The 18,009-nt window shown below is 41.5% G+C and overlaps 2 protein-coding genes across 6 annotated transcripts in view; one reads left to right on the top strand and one right to left on the bottom strand.

The window, feature by feature from the left end:
- Positions 1-9,477, top strand: part of Tbce (tubulin folding cofactor E) — a 47,947-nt gene extending 38,470 nt beyond the window's left edge. The window contains exons 9-17 of one of the 4 annotated variants that reach the window (XM_048461122.3): positions 334-429; positions 1,420-1,484; positions 1,593-1,657; positions 2,196-2,336; positions 3,704-3,857; positions 5,689-5,757; positions 7,064-7,123; positions 8,986-9,077; positions 9,245-9,477. In XM_048461122.3, the coding sequence (XP_048317079.1) occupies positions 334-429; positions 1,420-1,484; positions 1,593-1,657; positions 2,196-2,336; positions 3,704-3,857; positions 5,689-5,757; positions 7,064-7,123; positions 8,986-9,077; positions 9,245-9,337 (835 nt within the window). In that variant the 3' untranslated portion in view covers positions 9,338-9,477. Of the gene's footprint in view, positions 1-333; positions 430-1,419; positions 1,485-1,592; positions 1,658-2,195; positions 2,337-3,703; positions 3,871-5,688; positions 5,758-7,063; positions 7,124-8,985; positions 9,078-9,244 lie in introns of those variants that run through there. The other 3 variants (XR_007237167.3, XM_048461124.3, XR_007237168.3) reach the window with 3 other exon arrangements.
- B3galnt2 (beta-1,3-N-acetylgalactosaminyltransferase 2) overlaps positions 8,305-18,009 on the bottom strand; it is a 36,578-nt gene continuing 26,873 nt past the window's right edge. Inside the window, exons 6-12 of one of the 2 annotated variants that reach the window (XM_085699243.2) lie at positions 17,782-17,892; positions 15,001-15,079; positions 14,296-14,476; positions 13,525-13,650; positions 12,648-12,807; positions 12,176-12,232; positions 8,305-10,510 (exon numbers count right to left, since the gene is read on the bottom strand). In XM_085699243.2, coding sequence (XP_085555369.1) covers positions 10,370-10,510; positions 12,176-12,232; positions 12,648-12,807; positions 13,525-13,650; positions 14,296-14,476; positions 15,001-15,079; positions 17,782-17,892 — 855 coding nt within the window. In that variant the 3' untranslated portion in view covers positions 8,305-10,369. Of the gene's footprint in view, positions 10,511-12,175; positions 12,233-12,647; positions 12,808-13,524; positions 13,651-14,295; positions 14,480-15,000; positions 15,080-17,781; positions 17,893-18,009 lie in introns of both variants that reach the window. The other variant, XM_085699242.2, reaches the window with a different exon arrangement.

Raw genomic sequence — 18,009 nt, 5'->3', positions numbered from 1 at the left:
CCTTTTTAGACAATATCATTAAATAACTATGGGAAAGAAAGTTAAGGATGGGAAATTTTTCAGTTGGTTCAGACTCTAAAGACTGTTGTATAGAATGGTTTCATTTATGGAGGCAAGTGGAGGCATTTTTCTTTCTTTATCAAAGGCAGGATAAGGACCCAGACTTTGCCAGCATTTCAACACAGCATCCCATTTTGGGGGGGGGGCGGTGGGGGCAAATCCATCTGCCTTCCTCCCTAACCCTTTGTTATACCTGATACATTTATTTTAAGCATCTGACTTTGAAAACAAAAGAGATTAGTCCATATTGAGAAAATTGTACTTTCCATACAGGCCAGTAGACGTCCTGCAGAAGATGAGGTTACTAGACCTTTCCTCTAACCCAGGCATTGATGAAAGCCAGCTGTGCCTCATAGCATATCTTCCCAGGTAATCCCTTAAAATTTGTCTATGTGTTGCTTTTATTGGTTAATGAATAAAGCCGTTTTGGCTAGTGGCTTAGCAGAATAGGGCAAGGCGGGAATTCCAAGCAGACAGAGGAGAGGTAGGAGGAATCAGGGAGAAGCTATGTAGCTACTGCAGGAGACAGACACCAGATGGAACCTTACTGGCAGGCCACAACCACGTGGTGATACACAAATTAATAGAAATGGGTTAAGATATAAGAGCTAGCTAGCAATATGCTTAGGTTATTGGCCAAATAGTATTGCAAATAATATAGTTTCTGTGTGATTATTTCATGTCTGGGCAGCTGGGAATGAACGAGCAGCCTCCACCTACATTTGCCTGTTAAAGTTCATATCATTTTCTTTTTTTGTTGTTTTGTTTTTCAAGGTTTCTCTGTGTAACAGCTCTGGTTGTCCTGGAATTCACTTTGTAGCCCAAACTGGCCTTAAACTCAGAGGACCACCTGCCTCTGCTTCCTGAGTGCTGGGATTAAAGGCGTGTGCCACCACCACCAGTTGATCCTTATCATTTTAGTGAATGAACTGTCATATGTTAAATGCACCTTTTGAATAGATACAAATTATAGTTCCTAAACTGGGCAAGTCCCTTGGGAAATTTCAACTTGAACTCCTCATCTGGAGAATGTACTTGTCCCTCATGTGCTATGTGGATCTAGGTACTAGATAATTTGTAGTTGCAGACTTGGTCCTGATGATGACACCTACATCTCCATTTGTTAACCTTGGGGAAATGAGACCCCCATCTACCTCTTTTGAGACCCACTTAGCCCCTGACAGAACATAATCTTAGAGGGGCATGTGGAAGAACAAATCATAGTGTCAGCCTTCCTTCTGGACCTTTTGTTTCATAATAGGATGGAAATCTAAGGTGGAGGAAAAGACTTGCTAGTCTAGTAGATACCCCAGAACTCGTCAGTGTCCTGTGTAATCAAATGTAACATTTTAATTTCAGATTAGAACACCTACTCATTTCCGACACTGGACTTTCTTCTATACATTTTCCGGATGCTGGAATTGGTAGATAGACTACTTATTTATTTATTATTTATTTATTTATTTATTGTCCCTTCCTATGTTAGCTATTTCTCTCATTCCTACTGTGCAGTTTCATTTTTATTGTTCTAGGGTGCAAAACATCCATGTTCCCGTCCTTGCAGTACCTCGTAGTCAATGACAACAAAATATCAGACGTAAGAACTGCCTCAGTGTGCAGAACACGATACTGCTTGTCTCCGCTTGCACACGAAGTTTGAAGGTTTCTTCTGTCAAAAAAGTTAAACTAGGGGCTTCGAGAGATGGCTTTCAGTGGTTAAGAGCACTGGCTGCCCTTGCAGCAGACTCAGGTTCAGTTCCCAAAAGACAGGTGGCTACTCACAACCGTTTGTAACTCCAGTTCCAGGAGATCCAATGCCCTCCTCTGGTCTCCTTGCTCACTGCACACACGTGCACAGACAGGCATGCAGACAGAACATCCATACACATAAAATAAATCTTAAAAAAAAAACATGAAAACAAAAGCATAATGCTTCCTCAAAGTGAAACTTTTCAGGGTTAGAGTTCTTTTATTTACACAGATGTAGAACAGCACCAAGTTCACATGGGTGGTGTTGGTGTCCAGTGCACCTGGTACCTCAGATGGAAGGCAATTTTACTTTTATGAGCTAGGCCAAGTAATCTGAAATGTGTTCTGACACATGTTGCTTTTCATTTTCCCTTTCGTTGCTTCAGTGGTCATTTATCAATGAGCTAGATAAATTACAGAGCCTACAGGCGTTGTCCTGTACTAGAAACCCCTTGACCGAAGGAAACAAAGCAAAGGAAATCATCATTGCCAAGATTGGTCAGCTGAAGACCCTGAACAGAAGTGAGGTAAGCACTAGGACCCTAACCACGCCCTTTGGTTTCTTCCTGGAGAGAAGGTCTCATTGTTGCTTCTACTGACCTCAACTTGTGAACTCAGCATCCTTTCTGCTTTGGCCATTAGAGTAGCTACGACTACAGGTGTACCATGGCACTAGGTTTTAAGTGTTTTTTTTTTTTAAGACTAGAAAACAAGTAATAAAAACTGTAACAGTAAATTACATTTGGATATTACAAGTGATGACCAGATGGGTTTTGTTTATTGGGATCCTCTGCCAAGTCCTTGGAGGGAAAAAGGTTATATTTAGGTCAGTGACAAATCATTGTTACTTTGCTGCCTGAACAACAGTGGTCATTTAAGGTATGGTGGGGTAGTGTTAGGCACTTTATCTTGTATCCTTGGAAAGAAAGCAGAAAGAACACAGGCTTAGAGCACCTACGTCTCTTCTCTCCTTGTTGCTCCCAAGAGTGAGGCTGTGAGGCTTAGGCACACTCTGAAGTTTCCTAAAGGAAGTCAGCTGTTATAACACATACAAGGGGGGCGAACCCAGGCACCTGCAAATATTAACATGATGAAAATTATAGATGGGGGGTGGAATACTGGAGAGATGGCTCAGTGGTTAAGAGCATTTGTTGCTCTTGCAGAGAACCCACACAGTGATCCACAGCATCTGTAACTCTAGTTCCCAGGGATGGGGTGCTCTCTTCTGGCCTCCTCAGACAACACAAGCATGTTGGTGCAATACATAAATGCAACAAAAATCCAAAGTTAATCTTTTTAAAAAGAAAATTAAAAAACTTTAGAATTTAAAGAATCAAATTACATTTACTTGTTTGGAGGAAAAGGGTCATGCATACTAGTGTGCATATGAAGACCAGAAGACAACTTGGCAGAAGTTTGTTTTCACCTTCCACCATATGGCTCTCAGGGAGTGAACGAGGGTCATTAGGCTTCAAGGCAAGTGTTTCAACTGCTAAGTCATCTTGCTGTTCTGTAGAAGAATGTGCAAGTTCTTGGGGATATAAATGAGTTTTCAGGGTTATATAATGACTAATCTTTCTTAAATTAAAATTTACTTTGAATTTTAGTTTTGAGACAAGAGTCTCTAGCTCACACTGACTTTGAACTCCATGCAGTTCTGCATCAGCTCTCTTTAAGTGCTAGGATTACTGGCAGATAATCCATCTCCAGTTTGGAATTCTTCAATAAATTTGTGAGTTGTGTTAGAAAAGAAAGGTGCAGGGGTGTGTGGGGACTTACTTCAGTGTAGATGGCAACAGTTTTATTGTCTGTGCTTGAGCACCAGAGGGAAGACTGGGTAAATACATGAGCAGCTCACTGGAAGATGACACATTTCTATTTCACATCAACACAGATTCTTCCAGATGAAAGGCGAGGAGCTGAGCTTGATTACCAAAAAGCCTTTGGAAATGAATGGAAAAGGGCTGGGGGACATACGGATCCAGACAAAAACAGGCCAAATGAAGAGTTTCTTTTGGCCCATCCTAGATACCAGCTTCTCTGCAGCAGTACGTCCAGGTAGCCCGTGGGGACTTCAGCTGGAACAGGGCCCTGATGTGGTAGTTCAGGAAGGCTCAGTGCTTTGTCTTTTATGCTTTGGGGGCTATCTGTTTCCCTTTTGAAGGAACTGTGGGCACTTTCCTGGCACCATGTCAGCGAGTTGAAAACAGACAGTACATTGGCAGTGTCAACCTGTGTTCCTGCAGTGGTGGTAGCTCCTTGGGAAGGTTGGCAGTTCTCCAGGTCATCTCAAGTGCTGGTGTTTTTAATGCTCCCAGCACGGCAAGTTCACACATAAACTTTTGTTCTTTCCATGTCCCACCCTTAGGTCTTGTCCTGTGTTGTTTGGCACTTAGTGTTCACAATGGTTTCTTTAGCACGCTAGCTGGACCTCAGGCTTTGAAGCAAAGGACTGGGCATTACGTCCCAATGTACTTTTCACTTTGTTTTGATTTCATCATTTCACCATCCCATGGTTAACTTTTAGGCCATTTTTCTTTTCATATATTTCCAATGCAAGCAGCTCACTGCATAAATGCTTCAGCTGGAACGTTATCTCAGGAAGACAAGCTGCCCAGGGGAATTGCTTTCAAATTACTCCATTAGCTGGCCCAATTTCCTGGCTGCTCTAGGTAAATTCTGAGTCACTTGAGGGTAGGGAAGGGAAGACTCTAAGCAGCCTGCAGGTGCATACAGTTCAGATTCTTACTGCAGAGAAACCCAAACCACTTGACCAAAGGCAGCAGGGAAGGATAGTTCAGCCTTTCTGTAGTTCCACTTTTAGTCCAGCCTCAGCACAAACATAATAGAGAATTCCAGAAACCAAACATTCAGTTTTAATTGCATACTATTCTAAGCGGTGTGGTGTACATGACTGCCTCTGCCTAGCATTCCATGCCATATGTGTTGCCTGCCCTGAGTCATTCGGTGGCTCAGCATATAGACCACTAAGGTGTCAGTGCTTGTGACAAGTGTTCTGACTTGAAAATACCCTTAACCCCATGACATGATCCTTAAAATACAAAGAGAAACTGAGAAATGGACTTACTGAAGCTTGAAAGTACAGAAAGATGTTTTGAAAGCGCAGGTTCATCACAGCTCACTGGTGTGGTTGTTAGCATCCTACGGTGTCTAATTTATAATCGTAGGTTATGTGTTACTTAAAGACATTTAAATGAGATCTATCTAATGCTACTCAGGTTCAGATATCCACTGAGGTCCTAGGATGTGTCCCCACAGATTAGGAAAGCTACTGCCTGTGTTGCAGGTGCAGGAACTGGTCTGTAGTAGGACACTAAACTCTTGACTGGCTAAAACCAGATGGGGTTCTATGACTTCTTTCCAGATAATACCTAGTTTTTCTCAGGACCCTGAATGAAAGGGTGTTTTCAAAACTGAAACCAAGTTAAAAGTTCAAAGGTTTTGAAACCATGGGAAGCTTAGTCAGACTATTATTAGAACAAACATGGAACATACAACCACAGAGATGATCTTCTTTGGGAATGGCTATTGTGGTGTGTGTATGTGTGTGCGTGTTTCTCTGTAGCTTTGGGGCCTGTCCTGGAACCAGCTCTTGTAGACCAGGCTGGGCTCAACTTGCAGAGATCTGCATGCCTCTGCCTCCCGGGTACTGGGATTAAAGGTGTGTGCCACTAGCGCCTGGCAGGAATGGCTCCTAACCACCCAACAAGCAGCTCTGCAGGAGGAGGCTAATCCCAAACTAATTGATCAGTGATGTTGGGTAGATTCTGGGAGAGGCTCTGTTCACACTAACTTAGTTTCCTTACTGTGGCCTTTAGCTAATCGTTCATCCCTTTCTATTTCTTCTTAAACAAACAGAATATGGTGCACTTGAAGATGAGGAACTCAAAACACAGCAGCCATTCATGCTCAAAAATCAGCTGCTAAGTAAGAATCCTTTCACATACCTGCTTTGTTCTGGGGTCTTGGGTGTCAGCAAATGGTGATGGCTTGCTTGATAAGAGATGAAGTGTGTTTCTCCTAGGTCAGTGGCTTTCAACTTTCATAATGCTGCAACCCTTTAATACAGTTTTCCATGCTGTGGTGATCCCCGAACCATAAAATTATTTTCACTGCTACTTCATAATTGTAATTTTGCTACTGTTATGAATCAATCATAATGTTAATACCTGTTTTCTAATGGTTTTAGGCAACCCCTAGTGAAAGGGTTCAAGACAACACACACACACACACACAATTGAGAACCACTGTCTTAGGGAGTAATGATCCCAAACTCATTCAGTTTGTGTTGGGCATTCTGATAGCCCCCTGCTTCAGCCTGAAATAGTCTTCTAGGTGTAAGGGAGAGTAGAGTAGTAAATCACACTGTAATGTCGAACCCTGCACTGTGTCCTACATGCAGAACCCTCGCTGAACTGTCAGGAAGTGGTGTGGAGGGAAAGAAAAGGTGATAGAATTCTGGGTCAGCTGTTTGAGACATGATCCTGGTATATAAACTCAGGCTGCCTTGCACTCATCCTCCTTGATAGCTCCCCAGTTCTGAGACCATGACAATATCTTTTTGACTTTTTGTTTTGAGACAAAGTCTCATAGCTGGCATGTGTTGTATAGACTGGACTTGAATTTGTGACAAGCCTACCAAAAGCCTTTCAAAGTGGGATTATAGCCAGGTGTGCACCACCACTCCCTAGCTTCATGGGTGTGCCAAGCTGTGCCAAACTGATGGCAATCTCTTGAGCTGCACGATTTTACTTATTGGTGCTAGTAATGAAACTGAGGTCTTGTGTATACAAAGTATGCGCTCTACTTCAGAGGCACAATCCAGTTCTAGTGACATTTCATTTGTATTTTAATAAATAAAGCTTGCCTGTAAAGCAGCCCCACTGGTCAGCCTTACAGACCAGGCAGTGGTAACACACATCTCTAATCCCAGTAGCCACACTAGTTGCCATAGAAACTGGGCAGTGAATGCCTTTAATACCAGCCTTAGAAAGGATTATAAAATGGGAGGAAATAGCTCTCAGTCTCATTCTGAGATTCCTGGAGGCAGGATCGCCATTTTGAACTGAGTTAGAGGTAAGGCCAGTGGCTGGGCTGCTTTGCTTTTCTGACCTTCATGTTGAACCCCAGTTTCTCTCTGAGTTTTTATTAATTTTGCATCACAGTTCTACATGCATGCACACTGTAAATCCCTGCTATGGTGGTTATTAACTTTTTACCTCTTTCTTTAAAGCATTGAAGATAAAATGCTCAGACAAACTTGAACAGAAAGTATTAGAAAAGCAGTTGCCAGGTAAGAGCTTGCCCTTCTCTGCTGTCCATGTACCTGTGAAGCACTGGCTTAGGGTAGAGCTAGGTGGAATGTTAACTTTTGGTTTATGTAGACCTTCATTAGTGCTTAATCTAAAACTTTCAGCTTATCTGGAAATAGTTTTATTAAAATTTGTGGGGTTTTTGTTTTGAGACAGGGTCTTACTGTTATTCTGACTGACCTTGAACTCAGATACCTGCCTCCCAAGTGCTTGGGTAAAAGGCATTTGTCACTACACCTGTGCCCTGTGATAGTGTCCAGCCACAGGTGTGAGGACTGGAATGCTTAGCCCCTCAAAGGAATACTTCCCATGCCCATGTATTTAAGTTTCCATATTGATTCTTTCCACATTTCTTGTCTAGAGATGACTTCCTGATCAGGAGAGAAGTTAGTGCTTTTAAACAACTTGGGGAGAAATTTTTTTTTCAGAATCCTTTAAAAAACATTTGTACTACTGGAACTGACTTAATATTAGAATCATAAATTCTTCTGGATAATACAACTGACCTTAGACTCGCACTTAGAAGAATCAATTTTTTAGCATGACACTATATGAATTCTCAAGATAAACTTGAGTCACAGCTAAATGCTGGTGGGTTAGATTTAAAGCCAGGAGCAATTGAAGAAATGGAAACATATGAGTCTGTCTGACTCCAGTAAATATATTTCCCTATTTGCCTACCAGTGCAGTAGATTCATTGATTTTATCTCCATATTTATCAGACAAAATAAGCTTGCCCGTGATAACGCTCGTGGAAGGCTAGTTGCACTCAGAAAAGTACTTTCCTGAACTACTATCCATTTAGGGCCAAATTTCTCTCTCTCTCTCTCTCTTTTTTAAATTAGCAGTTCAATTTCTGTGACTGGTATGTAATATATAAAGACAAATTAACTGTGTGTTAACTTCTTGTTACTCAACCTAAGCAATGTAAGGATGGTTATGCTGTTTGTGGCAGGAAAGGCACTGGTGGGAATGTGGCAGTAGTCACATTATGTTCTTACTATGGATGCAAAGCTATGCTGATAGCTCGGTCTGCTTTCTCCCCTTCTTCTCCTTATTCAGTCTGGGACCCAGCCTACTCCTCTCTAGACACAGCAGTTTTAATCAGGCACACTCAGGGTAGTATGACTGTTGAAGGGGATCACAAACAGGAAAAGACTAGTTTTATTCTAAAATAGAGAAGATTTATTATCACAAGTTGCATAAAAACACAGCTTTTTTAAAAAATGATTTTTATAGAAAAATAATTGACTACATTGTGATATTTATAGGACACCACACTATTGCTGTACTTTCAGCTAAAGCTTCAGAGAAACTAATATTCTTCATCAAAATATCCACTGTCTTTGGAAAGAAGTTCCTAGTGTTCTGAACAGACCATAGCATTTGTTTTGCTAAGTTATCTTCTCACACCTGGTAGTCATTGTGCACATCCTGATGGTGACCAGATGCTCATGCTGGGAGGGACCTCATCAACCACTGAAGTCTATGCTCTCTTCTAGAGGGAAAATAAGGCTGAGAGATGTCCTCAAGGCCCCACTCATGGGATCTTCAGCAACCCTTTAGGAAGTTATCACAAAGGCCTATATTTTTCCTCCTCAGTGAGGTGATTATTTCTGGTTACTCAGATTGAGGAAGAAATGGTAAATGCTATGACATTTTGCCTTCAAGACCACTTGAGTCAAACACTGGCTCCATATCCCAGTTTGCCAAAGAAATCAACTGGCTGAATGACTAAGCCTTTGTCACGTAGTGAACTGATGCTAAGAAAGGACAGGCCATGGCTGAGCTGGTTGTACACAGTCATCATTTGAGAGAAATGGATTTTCCTTTTCTTGGACAGATTCCATGACAATTCAAAAGGTAAAGGGACTGCTGTCACGTCTTCTCAAAGTTCCTGTGTCAGAACTTCTGCTGTCCTATGAAAGCCCCAAGGTAAGTTGCTAAGCTTAGTTCTCCACAGTACCATGAGCCATATGTAACAGATTTTAAATGGAGGCAGCATGTTGACTCCTCGAGCTAGCTGCCATTGGAGGGCGGCATGTATAACATGCATCGTCAGATCTGTCTACTCATTCTTCCCCACTTTGTTCTCATTTTAGATGCCGGGCAGAGAAATTGAACTAGGAGATGACCTACAGTCATTACAGTTTTATTCTGTGGAGAATGGAGACTGTCTACTAGTGCGATGGTAACAATCCAGCCGTAAGAGTTTAGCGGCTGGAATGTTGTATATACCAGAAACAAAAACTTCACCCTTATAAAGGATGTATGTTTTGTTGGGAAAGGACCATTTGGTTATATATAGAATAATAAAGGCTTTGATTACTAGTGATTTTTTCTACTCCTTCTGTTTCCACAGCTTACTGTATTCCACCATGTGGAGATGTAAATATAAACAGAAACAGTAGTCTAAATCTGAATAGTTAACATTTGCTGTGAGCTGCTTAACTATTTGAAAAAGTTTACTACAGTGATTTGGTTGGTCGTTCGAAAAATGTCCTTTAAACTGAGGAAACACATCTCCTACTCTGTACAACCTACTTTTCTCTACAAATTCTCTACACAGAACCTGTCTTCCACAGATTACTACCTTCTCAAGCTTAGGTAAACATCAGGCAAGGCAGAGAGCCTTCCCTACTTCCCTGTGACATTGAACCCTGAGGTGTTTACTTTTATCACACTCAAACAGTTTAGTGAGAGTGCCAAGGTGAGACATTCAGGATATACATTAAATGGTAAGAGAAAACATGATACATATGTAAATGAACATTTTTAAAAGCAAGACCCCAAACTTCAGGTTACAGTGTTTCCTTTTCAAGGCCAGTTTGCCCACGTCAGAGATCTGCAAACTGGTATTTTCAGCAATCCGAACTTTGGTATATGTGGCCCCAGGACCACACAGCATCTTTGTACGTTCTTACTGGCCTAATTGAGCTGCAGAGCTATTTTATAATCATGATTGAGATTCAAATGGCATTATTACAACTTTCTGAATTTAGCCAAAAATGGTAATGATAAAATAATTACTGCTTAGTAACAGTGATTAGGAGTTATGAATATTTTTTATAAAATAATTGGGTATTAAATAATCTTCCAATTTATAAATAAAAACTATGCTACAATATCAGATGATTCATTAAGATCTGTGCAAACACTGGTAATATCATACTACTTATAGCTCAATACCAGCCACAGGGTCTCCTCAGACTTACAGTCTTTGGGGATCACTGTACTTTTGCTTCACACTGACAAGGATCCCCACACATTTCCTTCAATTCCCACAGTCTGCTCAGCTCTTGTGGTGAATACTGAGGAGAAGACAGCATTCCTGTCTCACAGGTTTTCTCACACAGCCACAGGCTGTCCTGTTGAGGAACAAAATACAAGACAGAATCAGGAAACGAGATGTGTGTGACACTTCAATGTACTCATGAGATTTGGGGGTGGGATGGATCCTGATTTTGGGAAAGTACCGCAGCCTTATAGTCCTGAGGCTATGAACACAGAAACTACAGTGTGAAGATTAAAGAGTCACCAAATGCCAAACTAACCTATAAATATGCACAGTCGTTATATTGTCAATTAAAATAACTACATTAAGATTCTCAGAAGAGTCAGTACATGAAATTCTATAAAACATACAGAGAGTACAGATGAACACTTTCATATTCCCTTTTAGAGAGAGGTCATAAAGCAGTGGCAGCCGTTCTAATAGGATGCTTGCAACTCTGTAAATCACCTCATTTCAGTATCAAATGCTATGACAGCAAAATTATTCTTCCTGTCGCTATGCTGTAAGAACAGGCTGTCCAAGACTCCTAACCTGAGTCCCAGGTACCACACTGCTCAGCAAGTAACACACATATATGAAGAAATGTGGAATCTGACAACACAAATCCTGGCTAAAATCTGAAACTTTTTTTTTTTTTTTTTTTTGGTTTTTCGAGACAGGGTTTCTCTGTAGTTTTGGAGCTTGTCCTGGAAATAGCTCTTGTAGACCAGGCTGGCCTCGAACTCACAGGGATCCGCCTCTGCCTCCCGAGTGCTGGGATTAAAGGCGTGCGCCACCACTGCCTGGCTCAAACCTGAAACTTTTTAAACCGTGATAATTCTAATGGGCGTAGAGGCTGCTGGAACTAGCATGTGTCTGGAATCCGGTAATCCCTCTCTCTCAAAAACATCTAGAATGAGGGGTTCACCAGTGGCAGCAGAGTGGACCTTATGCCTTGAGTACATGGAAGAGAACAAAGCTTTCTGTCCAAGAGGCTCTTCAGCTCCAGAAGGCCCAAGGCAGCAATGTGAAGTGTTTAAAAATGCTAGTGCCCCATTGGGCAGGGCAAAGTGCATATCCTCTGTATGACTCTTACAGGCCAAGGTCACAAAAAAGGATCGGCACATCAACAAGCTCCACAAGCAGCCTTTGATGTGCTGAGTCTGATGCAGCAGCAGGACACAGGCTGAATGGGTATGTACTCCTGTGTGAGTGAGAAGTGTTCCGACTCTGAATGGCAGGTACTGCGTGTCCTGTTCACTGTACCTTCTACAGCCAGAGTAGAGGGTGCAGGAATCCAGAAGTCGGTACAATAAATAAGGCAAAAGCCTGTCCTTTCCACCCCAAGTTTCCTACCTTCAGTTTTGTTCTCTGCACCACCATCACCACCCCATCCCACACTCCCTTACAAATAAAATACTATTAAAGTCTGTTGTCAGGAGTTGAGAGGTCTCACTGTCATGGGCCAGAAACTCAAGTCAATAGATTCTAAACTGTAAAACTATAGGGAATTTCTGATCAGATCTAAAGACCTAATTCTTTTTTGTGGATAAGGAATTTCCGTTCACAGCATTTCCTTTTGGTTTAAACTTAGATAATTATTTGAGGAATAATGAGGTAGAGTGTTGTAACTTAAGAGCATAGCTGGGATGCCAGAAGGCACTGATTCTTATGCCTAGGGTTAGATGTACAATATGTAAGTTCACTTGCACACCTCCAAAAGCTTTGAAGTGAAGCCAGCACCCTCATACTTGCTTACCTGGTGTCTTTTAGGTCCTATGGCTGCCATCCAAATGCCCATGCTGACATCTTCACCCTACTCGTGGTCAAATGGAAACTTTTTAATGTTTTAAAGACAAAGCCGTATGTACAAGAGCAAGCTAGAGATGGGATACAGGATACACAGTGAACTAATAAGCCTAAAGGGTAATGTGGATCTCATGGGTAGGGACACTTGGTCCTAACACTATAACCAAGTCAGAAGGAAAAAAGCACTTCTTTAGCAGCTTCTTTTAGCAGAAGTATTTACATTCCTCCACTTTGCAAATGAAGACTAAAAGCTGTGAAAAACAGGTTCAAATAAGATATAGACATCATGGCTAGAGTCTGATAGATGGCAGGAACACATCCCTGACCTTTAAGGAGTGATTCCTGCAGAGAAAGAACAACCATGGTAAGCTGGCTCTGCAAGGACATCTCAGGACATTGGACTGGATGAGTGATCTTATTACCTGATAGGTTTTTAACCTTCCAGAGTTGCCTGCCAGCCAGTCAACGATATCCTTGGAGATCACGTACCCTGACCCACATGCAAAAGCAGGGTAGGCTGGGCTGGGGTATTCTAGCTCCTGCCACTTCCCAGTTCTGTCCACTGCCCAGTTCAACCTGAAACTGAGATGTTACAAAGGTGATGGTTGGCCACATCCTTCTTCTAGATTCCTTTGACCACTACAAAGGGACAAGCTTGTAGAGCAGGGGAAAATTCTTGCATCTAAGGAAAGGAATTATTTACTCAATGGTATTTTATATAGATTAGTTAGGTAAGCTCTCAGTTTCTTAATGAAAGCGAAGAGAAGCCCACCCTGTATTTCAGTACATATTCAAATGCAACCAAACCCACCAAATTACTAACCCTGCAGTGTTCCTGAAATAGCAAAAACAATGGCTACGGAGATGTGTCATACACGGCCTAACAAAAAACATACCTCAGCTTCAGGGCACCAAGCCCTTCTAAAAGCACGTCTTTGACTCTTGGCTAATAAGCCTGAGGTTTTTTGTTTTTTTTTTTTGGTTTTTCGAGACAGGGTTTCTCTGTGTAACAGCCTAGCTGTCTGGAACTAGCTCTCGTAGACCAGGCTAGCCTCCAACTCACAAAGATCTGCCTGCCTCTGTCTCCCGAGTGCTGGGATTAAAGGCATGTGCCACTACCGCCCAACTGAGATTTTTCAATAGAAAAAATAATTACCTCTGGTTATAGCGACAGCAAACTAATCCAAAATAGTTTAACTAGTAAAAAATTTTATAACATTTTTCTTGTGGAAAAATAATGTGCATATTTCATCCTAATTTAATTACACTTAGGTATACTTCTGTCCATGTTTCACTTACTTTCCCCACCAAAAATTAGGCCCATTTAGATTCTTCTGAGCAATTCTATTAAACACAGCTTCTAAGTCTATGTAACAGTCATCATCTGTCTTCAGCAGCAAACCAAAGCTGGTGGTTTCCACAGTCCTGTGGGGGGGGAAAAAAAAAAAGAATATGCAAGTAAGCACCACCCCGGAAGGACACATACTATGCCTTTGCAGCTGTATACATCTGCAGTGTCTTATCCTGCACACACAGAACCACAATCCAGTGCAAGATTGAGACATCCAAAGTGTGTAGGAATGACTCTAAGGGAATTAATTTTTGTTTTGTTGGTTTTGAACACTTAATGCCATTCACACTGTGGTTCTGTTCATCCAAGTAAGAAAGCAATAGCACATTAGAAGATGTCTTAAAAAGGAGACAAGACGTGCTGAAGAGTTGGCTTAGCAGTCAGGACTAAGTACTGCTCTTCCAGATGTCCCACCCATTTGGTTCCTGGTACCCATGTAGGGCAGCTCAGAATGGCTTGTAACCCCAGTTTCAGAGATCTGATGCCTTCTGGCCTGCAAAGGCACCTACACACACAAGGCACACACAGAGACACATACACATGAGTAATTTTTTAAAAACCTTAAGATTAAAAAGAAATCGATTTTAAAGGATTGTGATATAACAGATCACACCCCAGATAATGAAATCTTTTAAATTTTGAAATCTCAGTGGTTTGATGTTTCTATATCAAAATAACAACAAAGCAAATTTTAGCTACCCAACAGCCACACAACCTACCATCTGTAGAAGTTCAGTAATTTTGCAGGAACATTTCGGTAAGTATCCACAACATCCACGAAGACAATGTCGTCATAGATGCTGCTCTCCTCCTGCAGTAAGGCATCTTCCACTCGTAGATCCTGTATATGGTTTGAGAGCCTCTGGGGCCGTGAGTGAAGGCTTCGTAACAGTGCATCTCCTTCTGAAAAGGAAAGGCTGTGCTGGAGAAACACTACTGCATGCTCAGGACCCAGAACTTGAAAATGTTACCAGAATTCCTTCCCCAAGGATGCGGTGGAACACCGCTCATTTGGCTCTTCATATGGGGCAGAATTATAGCTCAGTTAGGCCTACTTGTGATAGGACATCAGAGATACTACGTCCTACATAGGCACCACAATGTTCTCTGCAGCACTGTTTGCTATGCTGGGAAACAATACAAGTAGAACCAACAAGAGCCCAACTATGCTTTACTTGCATAATAATACAATACCTTAAAAAGTAAGCTTCTGGACTTTGCTTTGGAGACGGGGTATTGCCACATAACCCAGGATGGCTTTTGAAGTCATAATTTTTCTGCAGTCTCTTAAGTGTCAGCATTTCAGGCGTAAAACTTTGTACCCAGATTGATAAGGAATTTTTAACTTGAAAAGATGACCTTTCATAGTGTATTATAAAACAAAGGTAGCTACACTGAGTTTGCTTTTGCACTAGCCAACTTACCCTGAACAGTGTAGATAAAGCCACCTGCAACTCCCTCCACACCTTCCATGAATTCATGAGGCAATGTCCCTTCCCCAGCCTGAAAGGAATGAGAACAGAAGTGTTCCAGCATTTCATGACTAACAATTAATGTATTACAACGCAGAGCTGAACGGCCAGGATGCTTGCCCTACAGCAGATAATGATGCTATGGATTTTTATTTACTTTACTTATTCCTTTCCCTCCCTTCCTCCCTCTTTCTCTCCCTCCCTCCCTCAGCTATGGCTGTCCTCAAACTCACAGAGATCTGCCTGCCTCTGCCTCCTGAGTGCTGAGATCAAAGGTGGACACCACCATCACCTGGCCTACTTTATTTCCCTATTCTTACTTTATGTGCATAGATACTTTGCATGTTCAACACCTGAACCTGTATAAAGTGAGTGCCTTAGGAGGTCAGAGGAAAGTGTCACACCATGAGGCTAGAGGCACTATGAGGGCAGTGGAACCCAGCATAGGTTCTCTGAAAGAGTAGTGTGGTGGACTGAATAAGAATGCATCCCCCACTCATAGGCTCATATATTTGAATATTTGGCACTCAGTTGGGGGGACTGTTTGGAAAGGGTTAGGTAGGAGGTGTGTTACTAGGGTGGGCTTTGAGATTTCAAAGTCATTCCCAGTTAGCTCTCTGCCTCGAGCTTATGGATCAAAATGCAAGCTCTCAACTACTGTTTCAGCACCAAACCAGCCTGTTGCTAGGCTCCACACCATGGTGGTCATGGACTCTGACCACTTGGAATCATGAACCCCAAATTAAACACTTCCTTTTATAAGACGTCTTGGTCTTGCCTTATCACGGCAACAAAAAAAATAATGAAGATAAGCAGCCAGCACTCTTAACCACAAAACCACCTCCAGTCCCTTATGCCATGGATTTAAAGCATCAGGATGACTCTGGCCCAGTGCTCAAAATTCCAATGTAAAGACAAATAAATGTTCTTATACACACAACCACAACAGTACAAAACTCAACTTAGTTTACATCTAATTTTATCACTTTAAAAACATTAAAGAATTATTACGGGCTGGAGAGATGGCTCAGAGGTTAAGAGCATTGCCTGCTCTTCCAAAGGTCCTGAGTTCAATTCCCAGCAACCACATGGTGGCTCTCAACCATCTGTAATGGGGTCTGGTGCCCTCTTCTGGTCTGCAGGCATACACACAGAAAGAATATTGTATACATAATAAATAAATAAATAAATATTTAAAAAAAAAAAAGAATTATTACTATTTTACAAAAATTCTCATGAATCTGCTAAGATCTTAGTGCACTTGAGAATTCAGGACCATGCAGAGAAAAGCTTTAAACTACCATCTTTATCAGCTGGGCAAGGCCACGTGGATCATTTGTCTTTATATTTAAGCTCAATCTTCAACTCAGAAGGAAACTTATTTTCTTAGTATAACAAATCAAAGTCTATGGAATTTTGGTGTAGCTTAGATATTTCTAGGTTTCACAAATGGAAGGTGGCATGATATTTAAGGCATTTGTCCTGAAAATAATAAGTTATGATTCCTTTCATAAAATTCTCTATCTTAAATAAATAATGGATAAAATACTGTGCATGGCCTACAAGGATGAGGGTATATAACATGTAACTTTGTGGGTCCATTTATTTTATATATTTTCTTTTAAACATTTTAAAATTACATTTACTTATTTATTTGTGGGTGTGTATGTACACAGGTATGCCAGCTGAATCAAGGACAGCAGGCTTGGCATCCCATGCCTTTACCTTCTGAGGTACCCTGCCAGTCCTTATTTTCTCCCTGAGTATGGATGTGATGAAATTACTGTGCCTTCTTTTCAGTGGGTGTGCAAGTAATGCTTTCTGAATAAGTAATAAATCACACAACACTCATTTCAAATCCCAGAAATTACTACAAGCGAGCAGGGCTAATATTCAAGAGATTATTGAATATTGAAATGCCAAGTGTCTTCCTGGTCATCAGACAAGTACCAGCAGGTCTGTGCAGCTGTCTGCACCACCACAGCAGGCTTCGTGCTCACTAAGTCTGTCTACACCTTTACTACACCAAGTCTGAGAAATTTGCCTAACTTGGATTTGCTTTAAATCTGAGGAAAATCTGACTAAAGGAGAAATGTGATTCAGAAACCCCAGAGTTGCTTCAAAATAAAACAAATGCAAGTACTTTCTCCCTCCCTCACTTTAAAGATGCATGATGATATCTATGGTGCCCAGGCTGGCCCTGATCTCTGGGCTAAAGTTTCAGCTTGACAAGGAGCTGGGACCCCAGGCACAGGACACTGTGCTCAGCTCAGTATTTTGGTAGATAGTATTTTAACTAACATTTTGCTATCAAGGTAAGATGACCAACTATGGAAGATGCGTTTTTTTTCTTCCTTTCTTACTCTGTAGCTAGCTGGTCTCAAGTTCAGGGCAATCCTGCTGCGTCAGCCTCCTGAGTGCTGAGAACACAGGTATAAACTACTACACTTAGCTATGAACAAATGTTTATAAGAATGCTCATTAAAAATCTAAAAAGAAATATAACACCAATCTCACGGCAGAACTACATTACTCATCTATATTGGAGTTATAGGAACATGGAACTCAAGCTCTTTACCCTCACTGTGGTGCAGCGGCTCAGCAACACTTTCCACTGTGCATATTCAAAACCCCTGTATGACACTGCCTACGACAAAAGTAAATCCCAAACTTTTCCATGCATGTAAGACAGTTAATATTTCTAACCAACCCACAGAAACGAAAAGAGCTTACTGTGATGACTCTGAGAACACCCCCGCCGTCATTCACTGTCACTCTGTGTAGGTTTCTGGACAAGAGGCCATGGAGATCTTGGCTTTCCCACACGATTGTACCTTCAAAGCTCTTTGGGGGAAAACAACTGTAGATCAATTTGTTTATTCTTGCCACTTAGGTGCTAAGTAAATATTTATATAAAACTTTAGAAAAAATGTCATCCCCCGCCCCCTGAAACAAACACAT

The sequence above is a fragment of the Myodes glareolus genome, chromosome 14 (genome assembly GCF_982192425.1).
Source record: "Myodes glareolus chromosome 14, mMyoGla1.1, whole genome shotgun sequence".
Taxonomy (NCBI): domain Eukaryota; kingdom Metazoa; phylum Chordata; class Mammalia; order Rodentia; family Cricetidae; genus Myodes; species Myodes glareolus.
The sequence above is the reverse complement of the archived record's forward strand: the minus strand, read 5'-3'. Positions and strand labels throughout refer to the sequence as shown.